Source organism: Macaca thibetana, chromosome 7 (genome assembly GCF_024542745.1).
Source record: "Macaca thibetana thibetana isolate TM-01 chromosome 7, ASM2454274v1, whole genome shotgun sequence".
Lineage (NCBI taxonomy): Eukaryota > Metazoa > Chordata > Mammalia > Primates > Cercopithecidae > Macaca > Macaca thibetana.
In genome coordinates this window covers 159561008-159579371 of record NC_065584.1, presented here as the reverse complement: position 1 = coordinate 159579371, position 18364 = coordinate 159561008, and the positions used below count along the sequence as shown (strand labels likewise).

General features: G+C 49.2%; 5 protein-coding genes across 5 annotated transcripts in view; 2 read left to right on the top strand and 3 right to left on the bottom strand.

Moving 5' to 3' along the window:
- Positions 1-18364, bottom strand: part of CSK (C-terminal Src kinase) — a 278351-nt gene that overhangs the window by 175120 nt on the left and 84867 nt on the right. The gene's annotated exons all lie outside the window — the stretch shown is intronic.
- SCAMP5 (secretory carrier membrane protein 5) overlaps positions 1-18364 on the bottom strand; it is a 201334-nt gene that overhangs the window by 145408 nt on the left and 37562 nt on the right. The gene's annotated exons all lie outside the window — the stretch shown is intronic.
- ULK3 (unc-51 like kinase 3) overlaps positions 1-18364 on the top strand; it is a 297486-nt gene that overhangs the window by 249444 nt on the left and 29678 nt on the right. The gene's annotated exons all lie outside the window — the stretch shown is intronic.
- The window catches only part of MPI (mannose phosphate isomerase), a 60463-nt gene that overhangs the window by 18589 nt on the left and 23510 nt on the right, over positions 1-18364 (bottom strand). The gene's annotated exons all lie outside the window — the stretch shown is intronic.
- The window catches only part of SCAMP2 (secretory carrier membrane protein 2), a 427899-nt gene that overhangs the window by 387733 nt on the left and 21802 nt on the right, over positions 1-18364 (top strand). The window contains exon 2 of the mRNA XM_050799898.1: positions 7839-7991. Within this exon, the coding sequence (XP_050655855.1) occupies positions 7935-7991 (57 nt within the window). The 5' untranslated portion in view covers positions 7839-7934. The remainder of the gene's footprint in view (positions 1-7838; positions 7992-18364) is intronic.

The following is an 18364-nucleotide window of genomic DNA, read 5'->3' as shown; positions in this document are numbered from 1 at the left end:
ACTGAAGTCCCACACTCATCTCTCTCTGGGCCTGATAAATTTTGCATACTTCACATAGCTTACAGTGCTCTGAGGTATTTTTCTTTTTTCACTTTATTTATTTATTTATTTTTTTTTTTTTTTTGAGACGGAGTCTCGCTCTGTTGCCCAGGCTGGAGTGCAGTGGCCGGATCTCAGCTCACTGCAAGCTCCGCCTCACGGGTTTACACCATTCTCCTGCCTCAGCCTCCTGAGTAGCTGGGACTACAGGTGCCCGCCACCTCGCCCGGCTAGTTTTTTGTATTTTTTTAGTAGAGACGTGGTTTCACCGTGTTAGCCAGGATAGTCTTGATCTCCTGACCTCGTGATCCGCCCGTCTCGGCCTCCCAAAGTGCTGGGATTACAGGCTTGAGCCACCGCGCCCAGCCTTTTCACTTTAATAATAAACAGTTAAATGTTAGTTTGTCTGAGTTCTCTGAGCTCAGATAAATTAATTAATAAATTAGTCAGACTTATGGGAGTAGCCATAGGAATCCTGATTTATAACCAGTCGGTTAGAAGAGACAGGTCACAACCTGGGGCTTGGAATTGGCATCTGAAGTAGTGTGGCAGCCTTGTGGGACCTTGTGAGATCTTGAAGCTGTCCTCACAGGGTTAACAAGAATTCTGGACATAAAAAACAAATATATTTAAAATTAAGCATTAATCAGTCTGGGCCAGGTGCGGTGGCTCACGCCTGTAATCCCAGCACTTTGGGAGGCCAAGGCGGGTGGATCATGAGGTCAAGAGATTGAGACCATCCTGGCCAACATGGTGAAACCCTGTCTCTACTAAAAATATAAAAATTAGCTGAGCATGGTGTTGCACGGCTGTAGTCCCAGCTACTTGGGAGGCTGAGGCAGGAGAATCACTTGAACCCGGGAGGCAGAGGTTGCAGTGAGCTGAGTTCGCACCACTGCACTCCAGCCTGGCGACAGAGCAAGACTCAGTCTCAAAATAAATAAATAAATAAATACATAAATAAATAAAGTAAAATAAAATTAAGCATTACTCAGGCTACACTTAGGGCCACCTCCTTGTAACCAAAAGTCACTGCAGCCCTAGATACTAACCGTCTGCATCCACACTGTTCCTATAAATAGGATGTCTGACATTAGAATCATAAAGCTTTTGTTTAAGAATTGCTTAAGATGGGCCGGGCGCGGTGGCTCACGCCTGTAATCCCAGCACTTTGGGAAGTCGAGGAGGGCGGATCACGAGGTCAGGAGATGGAGACCAACCTGGCTAACACGGTGAAACCCCGTCTCTACTAAAAATACAAAAACAGTAGCGGGGCATGGTGGCAGGCGCCTGTAGTCCCAGCTACTTGGGAGGCTGAGGCAGGACAATGGCGCGAACCCGGGATGCGGAGCTTGCAGTGAGCCGAGGTAGCGCCGCTGCACTCCAGCCTGGACGTCTCAAAAAAAAAAAAAATTGCTTAAGATGTTTTTCAGATCCTTAATTCCGGGGGAACAAGTGATGCCAAGCAGTTTAAAGACTCCTGACCAGGTTCGGTGGCTCACGCACTTTGGGAGGCTGAGGAAGGAGGAACGCTTGAGCCCAGGAGCTTGAGACCAGCCTGGGCAACATGGAGGAACCCCATCTCTGCAAAAATTAGCCATGCATGGTGGGCGTTCTCTTGTGGTCCCAGCTACTCAGGAGGCTGAGGTGGGAGGATCGCTTGAGCTTGGGAGGTTGAAGCTGCAGATTGCAGCCTAGGCCAGAGAGCAAGAAATACCCTGTCTCAAACAAACAAACAAAAAACCCAAGCCGGGCGCGGTGGCTCACACCTGTAATCCCAGCACTTTGGGAGGCTGAGGCAGGCGGATCATCACCTGAGGTCAGGAGTTCAAGACCAACCTGGCCATCATGATGAAACCCCATCTGTGCTAAAAGTACAAAAAATAGCCAGGCACGGGGGCAGGCGCCTGTAATCCCAGCTACTCAGGAGGCTGAGACAAGAGAATTGCTTGAACCCAAGGGAGGCAGAGGTTGCAATGAGTCGAGATCGCACCCCTGAGCGCCAGAGTGAGACTCCATCTAAAAAAAAAAAAAAATCCCTAACCCTAAACACTTTGGGGAAATATATTTGGGGTTTTCTCCCATCCCCTCTTTAGGTTGCCCTACGATTAAACAAACCTTTTTCTTTGCTGCAACCTGGTGCCTTAGCGTATTGATTTGCACATCTGGCAATGAACTTACTGCAGTTACAATCTGACACTATCTCCAGGTAGAAAGTATTGGAATTAAATTAAATTGAAGGACACCCAGTTAGTATCTGCTGCAGAATTGCTTGATGTGTGGAGAAACAACCCACACACGTCAGGTGTCAGAAGTATTATGTTGAATGACTGTTGAGGGAGTCTGTAGTTGTGAGGGAGAAAAATCACTGCTTTTTTCATCAATTCTCAAGATAACCCTGTGAGATTGTAACCGCCTGACGGCTTCACCTTGCCTGCTGCCTAGACAGAGCCAATGTATCAAGACAGAGGAATTACAATGGAGAAAGAGTAAATTCATGCAGAGCCAGCTGTGGAGAAAACCAGAGTTTTATTATTACCCCAATCAGTCTTCCTCGGCATTCGGGGATCAGAGTTTTTATTTTATTTATTTATTTGTTTGTTTATTTTTGAGACATTGTCTTGTATTGTTGCCTGGGCTAGAGTGCAATGGCGTGATCTCGGCTCACTGCAACCTCCACCTCCCGGGTTCAACCGATTTCCCTGCCTCAGTCTCCAGAGTAGCTGGGATTACAGGCACTCGCCACCACGCCCGGCTAATTTTTTGTATTTTTAGTAGAGACAGGGTTTCACTATGTTAGCCAGGCTGGTCTTAAACTCCTGACCTTGTGATCCGCCCGCCTTGGCCTCTCGAAGTGCTGGGATTATAGGCGTGAGCCACCGCACCTGGCCTATTTATTTATTTATTTTAGACGGAGTCTCGCTCTGTCTCCCATGTTGGAGTGCAATGGCGCGATCTCAGCTCACTGCAACCTCCACCTCCCGGGTTCAAGCAATTATCTACCTCAGCCTCCCGAGTAGCTGTGATTACAGGCGCTTGCCACCACGCCCAGCAATTTTTTTTTTCTTTTTTTTTTTTTAGTAGAGATGAGATTTCACCATCTTGGCCAGGCTGGTCTTGAACTCCTGACCTCATGATCTACCCGCCTCGGCCTCCCAAAATACTGGGATTACAGGTGTGAGCCACTACACCCAGCCTCAGGGATCAGAGTTTTTAAAGATAATCTGGCTGGTAGGGGCTAGACAAGTAGGGAGTGCTGATTGGTCAGGTTGGAGATGGAATGATAGGGGGTCAAAATGAGTTTTTCTTGCTGTCTTCTGTTCCTGAGTGGGATGGCAGAACTGGCTGAGCTACATTACTGTCGGGGGTGGTGTCAGCTGATCCATCGAGTGCAGGGTCTGCAAAATATCTCAAGCACTGATCTTAGGTTTTACAATAGTGATGTTATCCCCAGAAGCAATCTGGGGAGGTTTAGACTTGCAGCTGGAGGCTGCATGGTCTCTAAACTGTAATTTCTGATCTCGTAGCTAATTTGTTAGTCCAGAAAGGCAGACTGGTCCCCAGGCAAGAAGAGTTTTTTTTTTGTTTGTTTGTTTGTTTGTTTTTGGGGTCGGGGAGGGCTATTATCAATTTTGTTTCAGAGTTAAACTATAAATTCCTTCCCAAGGTTAGTTCAGCCTACACACAGGAATGAACAAGGACCGCTTAAAGGTCAGAAGCAAGATGGGGTAGGTTAGGTCTAATCTCTACCACTGTCATAATTTCCTCAGTTATAATTTTTGCAAAGGTGGTTTCAAGATCAAGATGAGAAAATGGGTCGTGGAGAGGTAAAATAACTGGTCCAAAAGCAAACAGCTGCATTCTCTATATCTCCTCTCTTGTAGAATAAATGAATGATGTCTCACTTATAGGGAATTAGACAGATAGGTGGGCAGCCACCACATTGGTTATAATTAAGTTCCATTCTTTCTTCACCAGCCCAGCATTGTACTTGGCTGCAGCAGACCCAGAGAGGCAGGACAGCCCTGTGGGGTGTGGACTGTTCTCCTGTGAGGCTGCAAACAGCAAAGATCTGTCTGCTGCCCTTGGAGGGGTGGCCATAGAGGCTTGGGGACAGGCAGTTTCTAAGGGGATACAAAATGGATCCTTCCCCATCCTCCCACTTGCGTGCAGTCATTTCCTGAAGTAAAGCTGAGCTAAACCCTAAAGGATAGTCAGGATTTAGACGGGAAAGGAAGGTGAAAGAAACTGATGACCAGGTGCAGTGGTGTGTACCGGTAGGCCCAGTACTTTGGGAGGCCGAAGTGGGAGGATCAGTTGAAGCTAGGAATTCAACACCAGCTTGGGCAACAAAGCCATACTCTGTCTCTAAACAACAAACAAACAAACAAAATGAATGGATGAGGAAAACAGTAAAATAGTTACTAAATGTGTATCATGCATGTGGGCTGGGCACAGTGGCTCACGCCTGTAATCCCAGCACTTTGGGAGGCTGAGGCAAGCAGATCATTTGAAATCAGGAGTTCCAAGACCAACCTGGCCAACATGGTGAAACCCAGTCTCTACTAAAATTCCAAAAAAAAAAAAATTAACTGAGTGTGGTGGTGCATGCTTGTAATCCCAGCTACTTGGGAAGCTGAAGCAGCAGAATCGCCTGGACCTGGGAGGCGGAGGTTGCAGTGAGCTGAAATCATGCCACCGTACTCCAGCCTGGGTGACAGAACGAGACTTTGTCTCAAAAACAAACAAACAAAAAACAAAGCAAAACCCAAACCCACAAAAAAAAAATAAATAAATGTGTATCGTGTGCTTTATAATACTATGTTAGTGACAGAAACACAACAGTGAGCAAAACAGACCTTAACCCTACCCTCATGGAGCTTCCAGTCTAGTGGAGGATACAGCCATAAAGAACCACCTGTACTAGTATTGGCCGGGCGCGGTGGCTCACGCCTGTAATCCCAGCACTTTGGGAGGCCGAGGCGGGCGGATCACAAGGTCAGGAGATCGAGACCACGGTGAAACCCCGTCTCTACTAAAAATACAAAAAATTAGCTGGGCGCGGTTGTGGGCGCCTGTAGTCCCAGCTACTCGGGAGGCTGAGGCAGGAGAATGGCGTGAACCCGGGAGGCGGAGCTTGCAGTGAGCCGAGATCACGCCACTGCACTCCAGCCTGGGCGACAGAGCGAGACTCCGTCTCAAAAAAACAAAAAAAACAAACAAAAAAAACCAAAACAAAACAAAAAAAAAAGAAAAAAAAAAAGAACCACCTGTACTAGTATTAATTACAATCTGCAATAGGTATTGTGAAGGAAAAGTACAGGGCAATAGGAGAGCTTATGTTGGGTGTGAGGTGATGATGTAACCAAGAGAGCGAAGGGAAGCTACCCCTGAAGAAAGACATCTGAACTTGCATTTGAAGGGTAAGGAGAGGTTAACCAGAGGATGATAGTGGGGCATGGGTTAAGTGATTACCAGGTAGAGGGAACACATGTGCAAAGGCCCTGAGACACGAGGGCAGAAGGAAGGTTTGAGGAATTGAAAAGTACTTGCATGGATGGAACATCGGGGGTTGGGCACCAGAATGGGCCAGAAGGAGAGAAAGGTAGGGGCAGATCCTTTAGGACCCTGAAGACAAACTAAGAATTTGGGCCTTTATGAATTTTTTATTTTTTGAGACAGAGTTTCATTCTTTTTGTCCAGGCTGGAGTGCAATGTTGCAATCTTAGCTCACTGCAACCTCCGCCTCCCAGGTTCAAGCAATTCTCCTGCCTCAGCCTCCCAAGTAGCTGGGATTACAGGTGTGCACCACCACACCCGGCTAATTTTGTATTTTTAGTAGAGACGAGGTTTCACCATGTTGGCCAGGCTGGTCTTGAACCCTTGACCTCAGGTGATCTGTCTGCCTTGGCCTCCCAAAGCACTGGGACTACAGGCATGAGCCACCTTGCATGGTCTGATTTTTTTTTTTTTTTAACTGAGACAGGGTCGCACTCTTATCACTCGGAGTATAGTGGTGCAATGATGGCTCACTGCAGCTTCGACCTCCTGAGCTCAAGCAGTCCTCCTGCAGCCTCCCAAGTAGCTGGGAGGACAGGCACAGGCCACCATGCCTAGCTAATTATGTGTTTGTGTGTGATATATATATGTGTGTGTGTGTGTGTATATATATATATTTTTTTTTTTTTTTGTAGAGACAGGGTCTTTTTTTTTTTTTTTTTTTTTGAGACGGAGTCTCGCTCTGTCACCCAGGCTGGAGTGCAGTGGCCGGATCTCAGCTCACTGCAAGCTCCGCCTCCCGGGTTCACGCCATTCTCCGGCCTCAGCCTCCCAAGTAGCTGGGACTACAGGCGTCCGCCACCTCGCCTGGCTAGTTTTTTTTTGTATTTAATAGAGACGGGGTTTCACCGTGTTTGCCAGGATGGTCTCGATCTCCTGACCTCGTGATCCGCCTGTCTCGGCCTCCCAAAGTGCTGGGATTACAGGCTTGAGCCACCGCGCCCGGCCGAGACAGGGTCTTGATATGTTGCCTAGGCTGGTCTTGAACTCCTGGCTTCAAGTGATCCTCCTACCTCTGCCTCCCAAAGTGCTGGAATTACAGGCATGAGCCACACACCTGGCCCGTTATGGAAATTAATTGAAAAATTTTAACAAAATTTTGTGACAATTTTGCCCCCTTTAAACAGATCTTTGATTACAGCATGAGGAACAATAGACCAATTAACAGCACTGTATTAGTCCAGGGTAAAAATGACAGTGGCTGGGATTCGGTGACAGCAGAGATGAATACCAGAGAGATCCAAATAAATAAGATGGATTTGGCCAGGCAGTGGCTCATGAGTATAATCCTAGCATTTTAGGAAGCCAAAGCGGGAGGACCACTTCAGCCCAGGTGTTTGAGACCAGCCTAACATAGTGAGATCCTTATTTCTATTAAAAAAAAAAAAAAATCCATAAATTAGCTGGGTATGGTGGCGACCAGCTGTAGTCCCAGCTACTCAGGAGGCTGAGGTGGGAGGATTGCTTGAGCCCAGGAGCTCGAGGCTGCAGTGACCTATCATGGCGCCACTGCACTCCAGCCTGGGCGACCGTGAGACCCTGTCGCAAAAAAAAAAAAAAAAAAAAAGAAAAAAAAGCGGAGTTGTGGAGAGTGAAGCAGCCACCTCCCCCATGATTGAGGCTCTGTCGCTGAATTCCTTCATTCACTTAATAAATGCTTGATGGCCAGGTTCAAGTCCCAACTCAGGTCCCAAAGCTGATGGACCCAGGAACCCTCGTTCCTAAAACGATGAAATGACATCAGAGGGCGAGCAGCCCTAAAAGAAGCAGGCTCAGCTCTGGTGGAGGACTGCCGGATGATCCTGGCACTTCTCTCTCCCGGAGCACGTTCTGCAGAGCAGGCGCTTTCCTAGTTCTCCCAAGGCCTCTGGCCTCACCTGTCACCCCTGTCCTCTGGCCGGGAATCAGTTTGGACTTCTTCCCAAACTTGGTCTACAGGGAAGTGAAGGGGCCGTTTCCTGTCCCACTTTTGAGAGTTCGCTTTAGAAACATAAAATTGGAAGGTGTCAGATTGATAGACAGTTGGGAAGGACTCCGGCCACGCCTCTGGCTCCGCAGACCCTCCAGGCAGCCGAGACCCCTGAATCCCCGGCAGAGCGAAGATGTGGACGGAAGTCAAAAGCCCACCCGCCGCACTACTGTGGGCAGGGCAGGGGGGGAGGGCCGGAGCGGACATCGGTGACGTCATAGGGTCACGCCCCTCGGGGAGGGCACCGCGCCTGCGCCAGAACCGCTGCCTCGCTCCCGGAAGTGGAGGGTCTACACGAAGCGCCGCTGGGTCTGGGTGCCCGGAGGCATCAGCGTTCGCGGAGTTCGCCCGCCGGCCTCCGATCGCCATGTCGGCTTTCGACACCAACCCCTTCGCGGACCCAGTGGATGTAAACCCCTTCCAGGTAAAGCCCCCCTCCTGCCACCCAGCTCTCAGATTTCCCTAGGGCCCACGGCCGCCGCCCGGGCCTCTTTTCGCCAGAGCCGGGAGACGTGGCGCAGGAGGGACGGGTCATCTGCCCAATGGGAGAGCGGGCTTTGAGGCCTGGCCTATCGTAACTCGTGGGGGGCGCGACTAGCAACAGGTGGAACTGCAGAGGAGGCGGGGCGCTGAAGTCTTGGAGAGAGTGGGGTCTTCTAGCCCCCGGAGACTGGGCTGTGCTAGTGAAGGGGACTGGAGCAGGCACCGTCAGACCCTTAGGGAAGTCCCCTAGCGTCAGGGGGAAGCGAAATGTGGCTATCACATTCCCTCATTCTTGGATAGACACCTGTCCTGAGTCACCTTAGAAGAGGGGGTGACAGCAATATATGAGGAGGTGGTGAAGCCTGTGGTGGGGTGGAAAAATGTGGGAAAAGCCCAGGACACCTGCCACCGCTCCACCACCTGCCAAACTAGTGTATACAGTACAGGAGAGCCCCTGAGATTTGTCAGGGAAAGAAGGCTGGGAGAGGGTGGGAAGGTAGCCCAAGTTGAAAAATGTCCTTGATAAGAATTCCGCATTTTGGCCATGGGTCTAGTTTGGAGTGGATTTTGACCAGATAGGAGAGTCTGGATTAGGGAGGGAGGAGAGGTGCGCGGGGCTCTGAAAAAGTCTGGACCAGGGAACGTTTGTCTGATGGACCTATGTGTGGTGGCAAACATAGTTGAGATGCACTGACCTGTGAGCTGGCCTGACTTTTTTTTTTTTTGAGACGGAGTCTCGCTCTGTCGCCCAGGCTGGAGTGCAGTGGCGCGATCTCGGCTCACTGAAAGCTCTGCCTCCCAGGTTCACACCATTCTCCTGCCTCAGCCTCCCAAGTAACTGGGACTACAGGCGCCCGCCACCACGCCCGGCTAATTTTTTGTATTTTTAGTAGAGATGGGATTTCTTTTCTTTTTTTTTTTTTTTGAGACGGAGTCTCGCTCTGTTGCCCAGGCTGGAGTGCAGTGGCCGGATCTCAGCTCACTGCAAGCTCCGCCTCCCAGGTTCACACCATTCTCCTGCCTCAGCCTCCCGAGTAACTGGGATTACAGGTGCCCGCCACCTCACCCGGCTAATTTTTTTTGTATTTTGAGTAGAGACGGGGTTTCACCGTGTTAGCCAGGATGGTCTCGATCTCCTGACCTTGTGATCCGCCCGTCTCGGCCTCCCAAAGTGCTGGGATTACAGGCTTGAGCCACCGCACCCGGCCTAGAGATGGGGTTTCACTGTGTTAGTCAGGATGGTCTCCATCTCCTGACCTTGTGATCCGCCCGCCTCCGCCTCTCAAAGTGCTGGGATTACAGACGTGAGCCACCTTTTTTTTTTTTTTTTTTTTTTTTGAGACAGAGTTTCGCTCTTGTTGCCAGGCTGGAGTGTAATGGCGCGATCTTGGCTCACTGCAACCTCTGCCTCCTGGGTTCAAGCGATTCTCCTGCCTCAGCCTCCTGAGTAGCTGGGATTACAGGCATGCACCACCACGTCGGGCTAATTTTGTATTTTTAGTAGAGATGGGGTTTCTCCACGTTGGTCAGGCTGGTCTCGAACTCCCGACCTCAGGTGATCCGCCTGCCTTGGCCTCCCAAAGTGATGGGATTACAGGCGTGAGCCACCGCGCCTGGCCCTCTTTCTTTCATTTTTAAGACAGGGTCTCGGCCGGGCGCGGTGGCTCAAGCCTGTAATCCCAGCACTTTGGGAGGCCGAGACGGGCGGATCACGAGGTCAGGAGATCGAGACCATCCTGGCTAACACGGTGAAACCCCGTCTCTATTAAAAATACAAAAACTAGCCGGGCGAGGTGGCGGGCGCCTGTAGTCCCAGCTACTCGGGAGGCTGAGGCAGGAGAATGGCGGGAACCCGGGAGGCGGAGCTTGCAGTGAGCTGAGATCCGGCCACAGCACTCCAGCCTGGGCGACAGAGCGAGACTCCGCCTCAAAAAAAAAAAAAAAAAAAAAAAAAAAAAAAAAGACAGGGTCTCACTCTGTTGCCCAGGCTGTATCGCAGTGGAGGTTATGGCAGCCTTGACCTCCAGGATTCAAATAATCTTCCCACCTCAGTCTCCTGAGTAGCTGGGACTACACGCATGTGCCACTGGGCCTTACTCCTTTTAAAAAAAATTTTTGTAGAGAAGGGGTCTCACTGTGTTGCCCAAGCTGGTCTCGAAATCCTGGTCTCAAGCAATCCCCCGGCGCCAGCCTCTCAAAGTGCTGTGATTACAGGCATGAGCCACAGGACAGTCTTCCTACTTAAAGCCCACACCTTTCTGCCTTTGAGCTGAGAGCACAGGGATGATCTTTTTCTACCATGAGGGGCTGAACTGTTAGCTCCAGAGCTCCTATGCCTCTTGTTTCACATCTGCTCAAAACCTGTTCTAGGGAAGCTTGTTTGTGCTGACTGGTGAATGATGAGCCCTGATGTTCTGCTCTGTCAGGATGTCATCGGCATGTTAATTCACCCTGCTTGTCCTTTATTTTGGTCACTGGCAGCTTTTAAGTTTCCTGCAGGTGTCAGAGAAGTCCTTGAAGTAATCCTTCCTGCCATTCACAGCATGAGTTTTCCCACTTTGAATTGCTTCAAGGGTCAGAGCAAAATCAAAGGAGACTTGAACTAAATAATTATACGCTGTTAGGAGAGTGAAAATGTTTCGCTTCTTTCTTGGTCTCAAGGTGTCTTAGCCAACAGGAGCCCTCAGGGCAAATTCTGATAGCTTGTTCCTTAGAACATCAGGAAATTCTGAACATTCCTCTTGTAGCTTAATGTTTCTTGACAGAGCCTTTGCAAGGACCTTGTCTCTTATGTAAGGCAAACGGTCATCTCTATTCATCGAATAAAGAAAGATTTGCATTTTTTTTCCTGCCAATGTCTTCTGGTAACAGACTTTAATTACAAAACTGCTGTATACTGGGGTTTGGGTTTTAGTAGGATCTTGTAGCCTTATGGTATATGCCATATGTGATGATTTTCCATTTTTTATGTGTTTTTTTTGGTCCTGTCAGAATCAGAAATAAAAAGTCTGATGCTGTCTGACAGAGAGGAAGTCAGTTGTCTAAAGATGCAGAGAGCTTTGCTCTAGTGCTAGCAGAGGGCAAGATAGTTCTACCCTGTATTAATAGCTGCTTGACAGTCTTAAACCTCATCTCTGGCTCCAAAAATGACTGTGCAAACTGTGGTAGAAGTAACTTCTGCATTCTAGCAAGACAGTCTGTCCATCAGGAAGCCCCAGGAAATGGCATGACAGGAAGCAGCTGTGGTCCTGTCAGCCACATCTGGTGGGGAGTCCTGGGTGGGAAGGAGAGAGCTGGTTGGCTGGCTGCGATTTGCTCCTCCTCATCCTGGGCTGGGCTTTTCCTCTTGGCACACAGTGGTATGGGGAGAAACAGCTTTGGATGTGAGGCCTCTGAGTCTTCTCCTGGTCAGAGCTACCCGCCCTTTCCTTGAGATGGTGGTGTCTGCTTACCCGCCCTTTCCTTGAGATGGTGGTGTCTGCATTCCCAGGGCTGGGATGTTGGGAGATGCAGCCCTTGGGTGCCTGGGTGTGAGCCCAGCTTCATTTACTCAGGGTGTTGGCACCAAGCTCAGGAGAGAGCAGGTGGAAAAGCGATAGACTCAGAAACTGTCACACCTAGTCACACTCCAGAACAGTCGTTTTTATTTCCGTCATGCAGTGTAATGGTGGATTGCAAAAATATACCTGGTGTTTAGAGTCCATGGTTGACTGTTAGAGCTGAGAACATTCTTAGAACTCTATTCTAACCTCTTCAGTTTAGAGATGAGGAAACCAAGACCTCAATGAGGATGGTATGTGCCAGAGTCATCAGCTATTTAGCAGCTGGAAGGGGCTGACCTGGGTCTCATTCCCAGGACAGGGCTGTTTTAAAGGTTTTGAAGCTCAGACATTGGTGTTAAACTGCACTGGGGCTATTTTAGGCTGGCTAAGGAAAGAATGGGATGTAGCATCATCATGTTGTCACCATTCTTGAGAGTACTGGGAGTGGTGAAAGTAACAAATTAGTATTAGCTAAGCTACCTTTTTTCTCCAGTGTGAGGGGATGGAATAATACAGATCTTGTGCTTTTGTTTTTTAAATGTTTTATTTTTTATTATTGTTTGTTTGTTTTATTTTATTTTTTCCACTGGAGAAAATTCTTGGGCTTCTTAAGACAGTTCTTTAAAGCAATGCCAGTCCTGAAAGGTGCTCAGGGTTCCGTGGTCAAATAGGTTTGGGTTTGCTACCTATTTCATTTTTGTTTCTTTATTTTTTTTGAGATGGTGTTTCACTCTTTTCGCCCAGGCTGGAGTGCAATGGTGCGATCTTGGCTCACTGCAACCTCCACATCCTGGGTTCAAGCGATTCTCCTGCCTCAGCCTCCCAACTAGGTGGGATTACAGGCACCCACCACCACACTCAGAATTTTTGTATTTTTACTAGAGACAGGGTTTCACCATGTTGGCCAGGCTGGTCACGAACTCCTGACCTCAGGTGATCCACCCGCCTCAGCCTCCCAAGGTGCTAGGATTACAGGCATGAGCCACTGTGCCCAGCCTATTTGTTTTTTCAAAGATTCACAATGATTGGCCAGGCACGGTGGCTCATGCCTGTAATCTCAGCACTTTGGGAGGCCAGGGCAGGTGGATCACTTGAGGTCATGAGTTTGAGAATGGCCTGGGCAACATGGCGAAACCCCATCTCTACAAAAAATACAAAAAATTAGCCGGATGTGGTGGCATGCACTTGTGGGCTCAGCTACTCGGGAGGCTGCGACAGGGGGATCACTTGAGCCTGGGAGGTGGAGGTTGCAGTGAGCTGAGGAGTGCCATTGCATGCCAGCCTGGGTAATAGAGTGAAACTCTGTCTCAAACAAAGAAACCAAAATAAAGATTCACAAGGCTTGTTAGTTTGTTGAAGACTCTGAGAAATCCTACAAAAAGACATTGGCTCAGCTTTATTTGACCCAACATTTCTCACAGTTATTCGACCATGGAATCTGTTTTCTGCTCACTCGTTATATCCTTTGAAACTCCAGTGCACCATTTAGTTGACTTCCTCATCCAAGGTTCTTTATTAAGTGCCTGCTTCCACCCTGCACTGTGGGCGTGGGCTTTTATGACCTCTTCCTTGCATGTGGTTATAATTGGGATGATTAGAAAACTTCCTGCACAGAAAGAGCTGTGAATGGGAAGTTAAGATATGAGTGTGCCACAGGGGTTTGCCCACCTCCTAGGAGGAAGCAGGAAACTGCAAGCCAAGTGTTGTTGATTTCACAGCCTCCACTGGCACACCCTAATTCCTCTGTTGGTTATGGTGGCTGCTCTGTACCCTCTGAGTATTTCGGTCTCTGCTTCCGAATGATCCAGGGTGTCTGCTCCCAAAAGTTTCTCACTAAGTCTTGTCAGGTGATGAAGGGGTGGAAAGCTAAAGGGAGGCATTGTACCATCCATTTTTCAGCAGTCCACTAGAAATCAGACCACCCAGGCAAGTGCTAGGGCTGCTTTCCCACTTGGCACTTTTGCCAGATTATCCCAGGCAGACAGCATTGATCTCAAGGAGAGGAAGTGGAATAGGTGGTGGCATTGAACAGAGAAAACCTTTCAGTATTTGTAAGTTGCCAAGTCACACAATATCACTTTCACACATTGCCTCCTTGCAGTTAAAAGATAATCTCGGTGTTGTGGCTGCCTCCCAAGGATTTGAAATACTTCTCTCCTGTGGGAGGAGAAAGTGGCAGCAGAAACGTGATTTGGGTGTGAACAAAAGTTACTTGAATTTCCCTGTGCAGACACTGGGACCTTTGCAGAGAGGGTCGGTCCCAGCTTGACTGTAACTTTGGGAATTCTTGGAACCACCAGATGGACCTGGTAGAACTTTACTGTGTAACAGCTCATTGTCTCAAGAAATTTGAAAATGGCAAGGTTCTTACAGCTTCACTGTGACTGCAGACAGCTGCCCAGACTGGAGGATTCCTGCCTTTATTGTTGGCACCTGGAGCCAGGCTGGGTGTTAAAACTTGGGTTAGAGAGACAGATGAACTTTGACTCTTAAGTCTTCTTGGAAACACTTGGGGTAGGATAATCTTGTGTTCAGAGAAATGGTAATATTTAACTAGGACAAACAAGGGGTACTTGCTACTCATTGAGAGAAGAGTGCTGTGCACATTTGCAAGCTGTGACCCATCCAGCAAGTGCTGCTTTGAGATGTTCACGTTAGTGCACACCACTAAGGTTGTGCTGCTCCGCAGGCCTGTGCAGGAGACCATGGTAAATGAGCATAGTATGTGGTCAATGGCTTCTGGCAGGAGAGCTAAGAAATACTCACTGAGGCTGGGGAGCGGTGGCTCATGCCTGTAATCCCAGCACTTTGGGAGGCTGAGGCGGGCGGATCATAAGGTCAGGAGTTCAAGACCAGCCTGACCAATATGGTGAAACCCCATCTCTACTAAAAATACAAAAGTTAGCCAGGCATAGTGGCGGGCGCCTGTAGTTCCAGCTACTTGGGAGGCTGAGGCAGGAGAATCACTTGAACCCGGGGGACAGAGGTTGCAGTGAGCCAAGATTGCACCACTGCACTCCAGCCTGTGCGACAGAGCGAGACTCTATCTCAAAAAAAAAAAAAGAAAGAAAGAAAAAAAGTGCTCACTGAGAGTGACAGCACATCACAAGTGGGATCAAGGCAGTGTCCAAAGGAGCTGGGAGGGCTCTCAGGAGGAAGGGCAGAGCCCTATGGCACAGAGGGCTTGGGCTGAAAGCAGAAAGCCTGGCAGATGGGAAAACAGGGTTATTCATTTATTTTTTGAGACGGAGTCTCACTCTGTCACCCAGGCTGGAGTGCAGTGGCGCGATCTCAGATCACTGCAACCTTTGCCTCCTGGGTTCATGAGATTCTCCTGCCTTAGCCTCCTGAGTAGCTGGGATTACAAGTGTGCACCAGCATGCCTGGCTAATTTTTGTATTTTTAGTAGAGATGGGATTTCACCACGTTGGTTAGGCTGGTCTCAAACTCCTGATCTCAGGTGATTCACCCACCTCGGCCTCCCGGAATGCTAGGATTACAAGTGTGAGCCACCACGTCTGGCCAGAAAACAGTATTTTTGGGTGAAGGACTGCCAAGAACCAAAAGTCACTCCTGCTTGCTTTCATCCCTGCACTCCTGTGTCGACCCTCACCCCTGCACCCTGAGGCACATCCTCACTCTTAGATCTTATGGTCTCTTGGAGAGTCATGAGCCTGGAATGCGTCTGCTGCTTGTGACTGACATGCTTGTTTGGCCAGTCTCTTGAAATTCTCTCCATCCTTGGCCTCTTTTATCCTGGTAATTCTCACCTTCCTCAGCCTGTTTTCACTTCCTGTCTTGTACGTTTAGGAGTATTCCAGAGTTCTTTTTTTGTTTTTATTCATGCTATTGGAAGTTCAGAAGTTAAACTTTCTCTTTCTTTCTTTTTTTTTCCTTTTTTTTTGAGACGGAGTCTCGCTCTGTCACCCAGGCTGGAGTGCAGTGGCACGATCTCCGCTCACTGCAAGCTCCGCCTCCTGGGTTCACACCATTCTCCTGCCTCAGCCTCCCAAGTAGCTGAGACTACAGGCGCCTGCCAACACGCCCACCTAATTTTTTGTATTTTTAGTAGAGACGGGGTTTCACCGTGTTAGCCAGGATGGTCTCCATCTCTTGACCTCGTGATCTGCCCGCCTCGGCCTCCCAAAGTGCCAGGATTACAGGCGTGAGCCACACACCCGCTTTTCTTTTTTTTTTTTTTGAGTCAGAGTCTCACTGTGTTGCCCAGGCTGAAGTGCAGTGGCACAATCATGGCTCACTGCAGCCTCCATCTCCCAGGCTCCAGCAATCCTCCCATCTCAGCCTCACAAGTAGCTGGGACTACAGGCAAACACCATCATGCCTGGCTTTTTTTTTTTTTTTTTTTTTGGAGAGATGAGGTCTCACTTTGTTGCCCAGGGTAGTCCTGAACTCCTGGACTCAAGCAGTCCTGCCTCACCCTCCCAAAGTGCTGGGATTACCCTGTTCTCACTTTATACCTTCATTTCTATGGCTTCAGAATAGCATCCACATTCCAGCGATTCCAGGTCTAGATCTCTAGTTCTCAGCTTCCTCCTGAGCCTCAAGCCACTATTTCCAACTCACACCTGCGCCTTCCCAATCCTTCCAACCAGAAATATTCCACAGCTATCTCCAACCTGACTCAATATCTTCTCAGATCCTCTCTCTACCCCACCACACCCACCCTTGAAAAACCTGTTCCTCCTCTCCCACAATCACTTATTTTGGGCACTCCTTTCTTTCTTTTTTTTTTTTGAGACAGAGTCTTGCTCTGTCACCCAGGCTGGAGTACAGTGGCACTATCTTGGCTCACTGCAACCTCTGCCCCCCCGGTTTAAGCGATTCTCCTGCCTTACGAGTAGTGGGGAATACAGGCTCATGCCGCCATACCTGGCTAATTTTCATTTTTGTTTTTGTTTTTTATTGAGACGGCGTCTCGCTCTGTTGCCCAGGCTGGAGTGCAGTGGCACGATCTCCGCTCACCACAAGCTCTGCCTCCCGGGTTCATGACATTCTCCTGCCTCAGCCTCCCAAGTAACTGGGACTACAGGCGCCCACCACCATGTCCAGCTAATTTTTTGTATTTTTAGTAGAGACGGGGTTTCACTGTGTTAGCCAGGATGGTCTCGATCTCCTGACCTCGTGATCTGCCCACCTCAGCCTTCCAAAGTGCTGAGATTACAGGCGTGAGCTACCGCGCCTGGCCATGCCCGGCTACTTTCTGTATTTTCAGTAGAGACGAGGTTTCATTATGTTGGCCAGGCTAGTCTCAAACTCCTGACCTCAGGTGATCCACCTGCCTTGGCCTCCCAAAGTGCTGGGATTACAGGCATGAGCCACTGTGCCTGGCCTTATTTCCCTTCCCTTACCTGCCCTATAGTCTTTCCATTCCCAGGCCAACCCAGAGAGTTGCTGAGCCCATGGCATTGACGTGAGGAAGGTCTCTGAAGTCCCTCTTGTTCCTCTTCTCCATCCCTAGCTGCTGTCCCCCAATTTGGTCCTCCCTTCACCCATGTTGACAGTTGTGTCCTAGCCAGTCTTTCCACTGTTGTCCTCCCATGCTGTTGCACTCCCTTCACTGCTGTTTGATCATGGCACCCCTGCCTGCAAATCTCTAGTTTTTCCCCGTTGCCTGTAGAGCCACATCCAAAGTCCTACAGTCTGGCCCCACCCTCTTCAGACTGGTTCACTGATATTCCAGACTTCTCTCCACACACCCCTCTACAGCCTCCATAACCTTCTCTCATCTTCTGAACACATGCAAGCTGTTTTTAAAGATTCTCGGCCGGGTGCGGTGGCTCAAGCCTGTAATCCCAGCACTTTGGGAGGCCGAGGCGGGCGGATCACGAGGTCAGGAGATCGAGACCATCCTGGCTAATACGCTGAAACCCCGTCTCCACTAAAAATATAAAAAATTTGGCCGGGCGCGGTGGCTCAAGCCTGTAATCCCAGCACTTTGGGAGGCCGAGACGGGCGGATCACGAGGTCGGGAGATCGAGACCATCCTGGCTAACACGGTGAAACCCCGTCTCTACTAAAAAGTACAAAAAACTAGCCGGGCGAGGTGGCGGGCGCCTGTAGTCCCAGCTACTCGGGAGGCTGAGGCAGGAGAATGGCGTGAACCCGGGAGGCGGAGCTTGCAGTGAGCTGAGATCCGGCCACTGCACTCCAGCCTGGGCGACAGAGTGAGACTCTGTCTCAAAAAAAAAAAAAAAAAAAAAAAAAAAAAAAAAAAAAAAAAAAAAATTAGCTGGGCGTGGTGACATGCACCTGTAATCCTAGTTACTCAGGAGGCTGAGGCAGAGGAATCACTTGAACCCGGGAGGCGGATGTTGCAGTGAGCGGAGATCGCACCACTGCACTCCAGCCTGGGCGACAGAGCGAGACTCCGTCTCAAAAAAAAAAAAAAATATATATATATATATATATATATATATATATATATATTTTTTTATATAGAGACATCCACTCTGTCACCCAGGCTGGAGTGCAGTGGCCGGATCTCAGCTCACTGCAAGCTCCACCTCCCGAGTTTACGCCATTCTCCTGCCTCAGCCTCCTGAGTAGCTGGGACTACAGGCGCCCGCCACCTCGCCCGGCTAGTTTTTTGTGTTTTTAGTAGAGACGGAGTTTCACTGTGTTAGCCAGGATGGTCTCGACCTCCTGACCTCGTGATCCGCCCGTCTCGGCCTCTCAAAGTGCTGGGATTACAGGCTTGAGCCACCGCGCCCGGCATATATATATATATATATATATATATATATATAAAAAA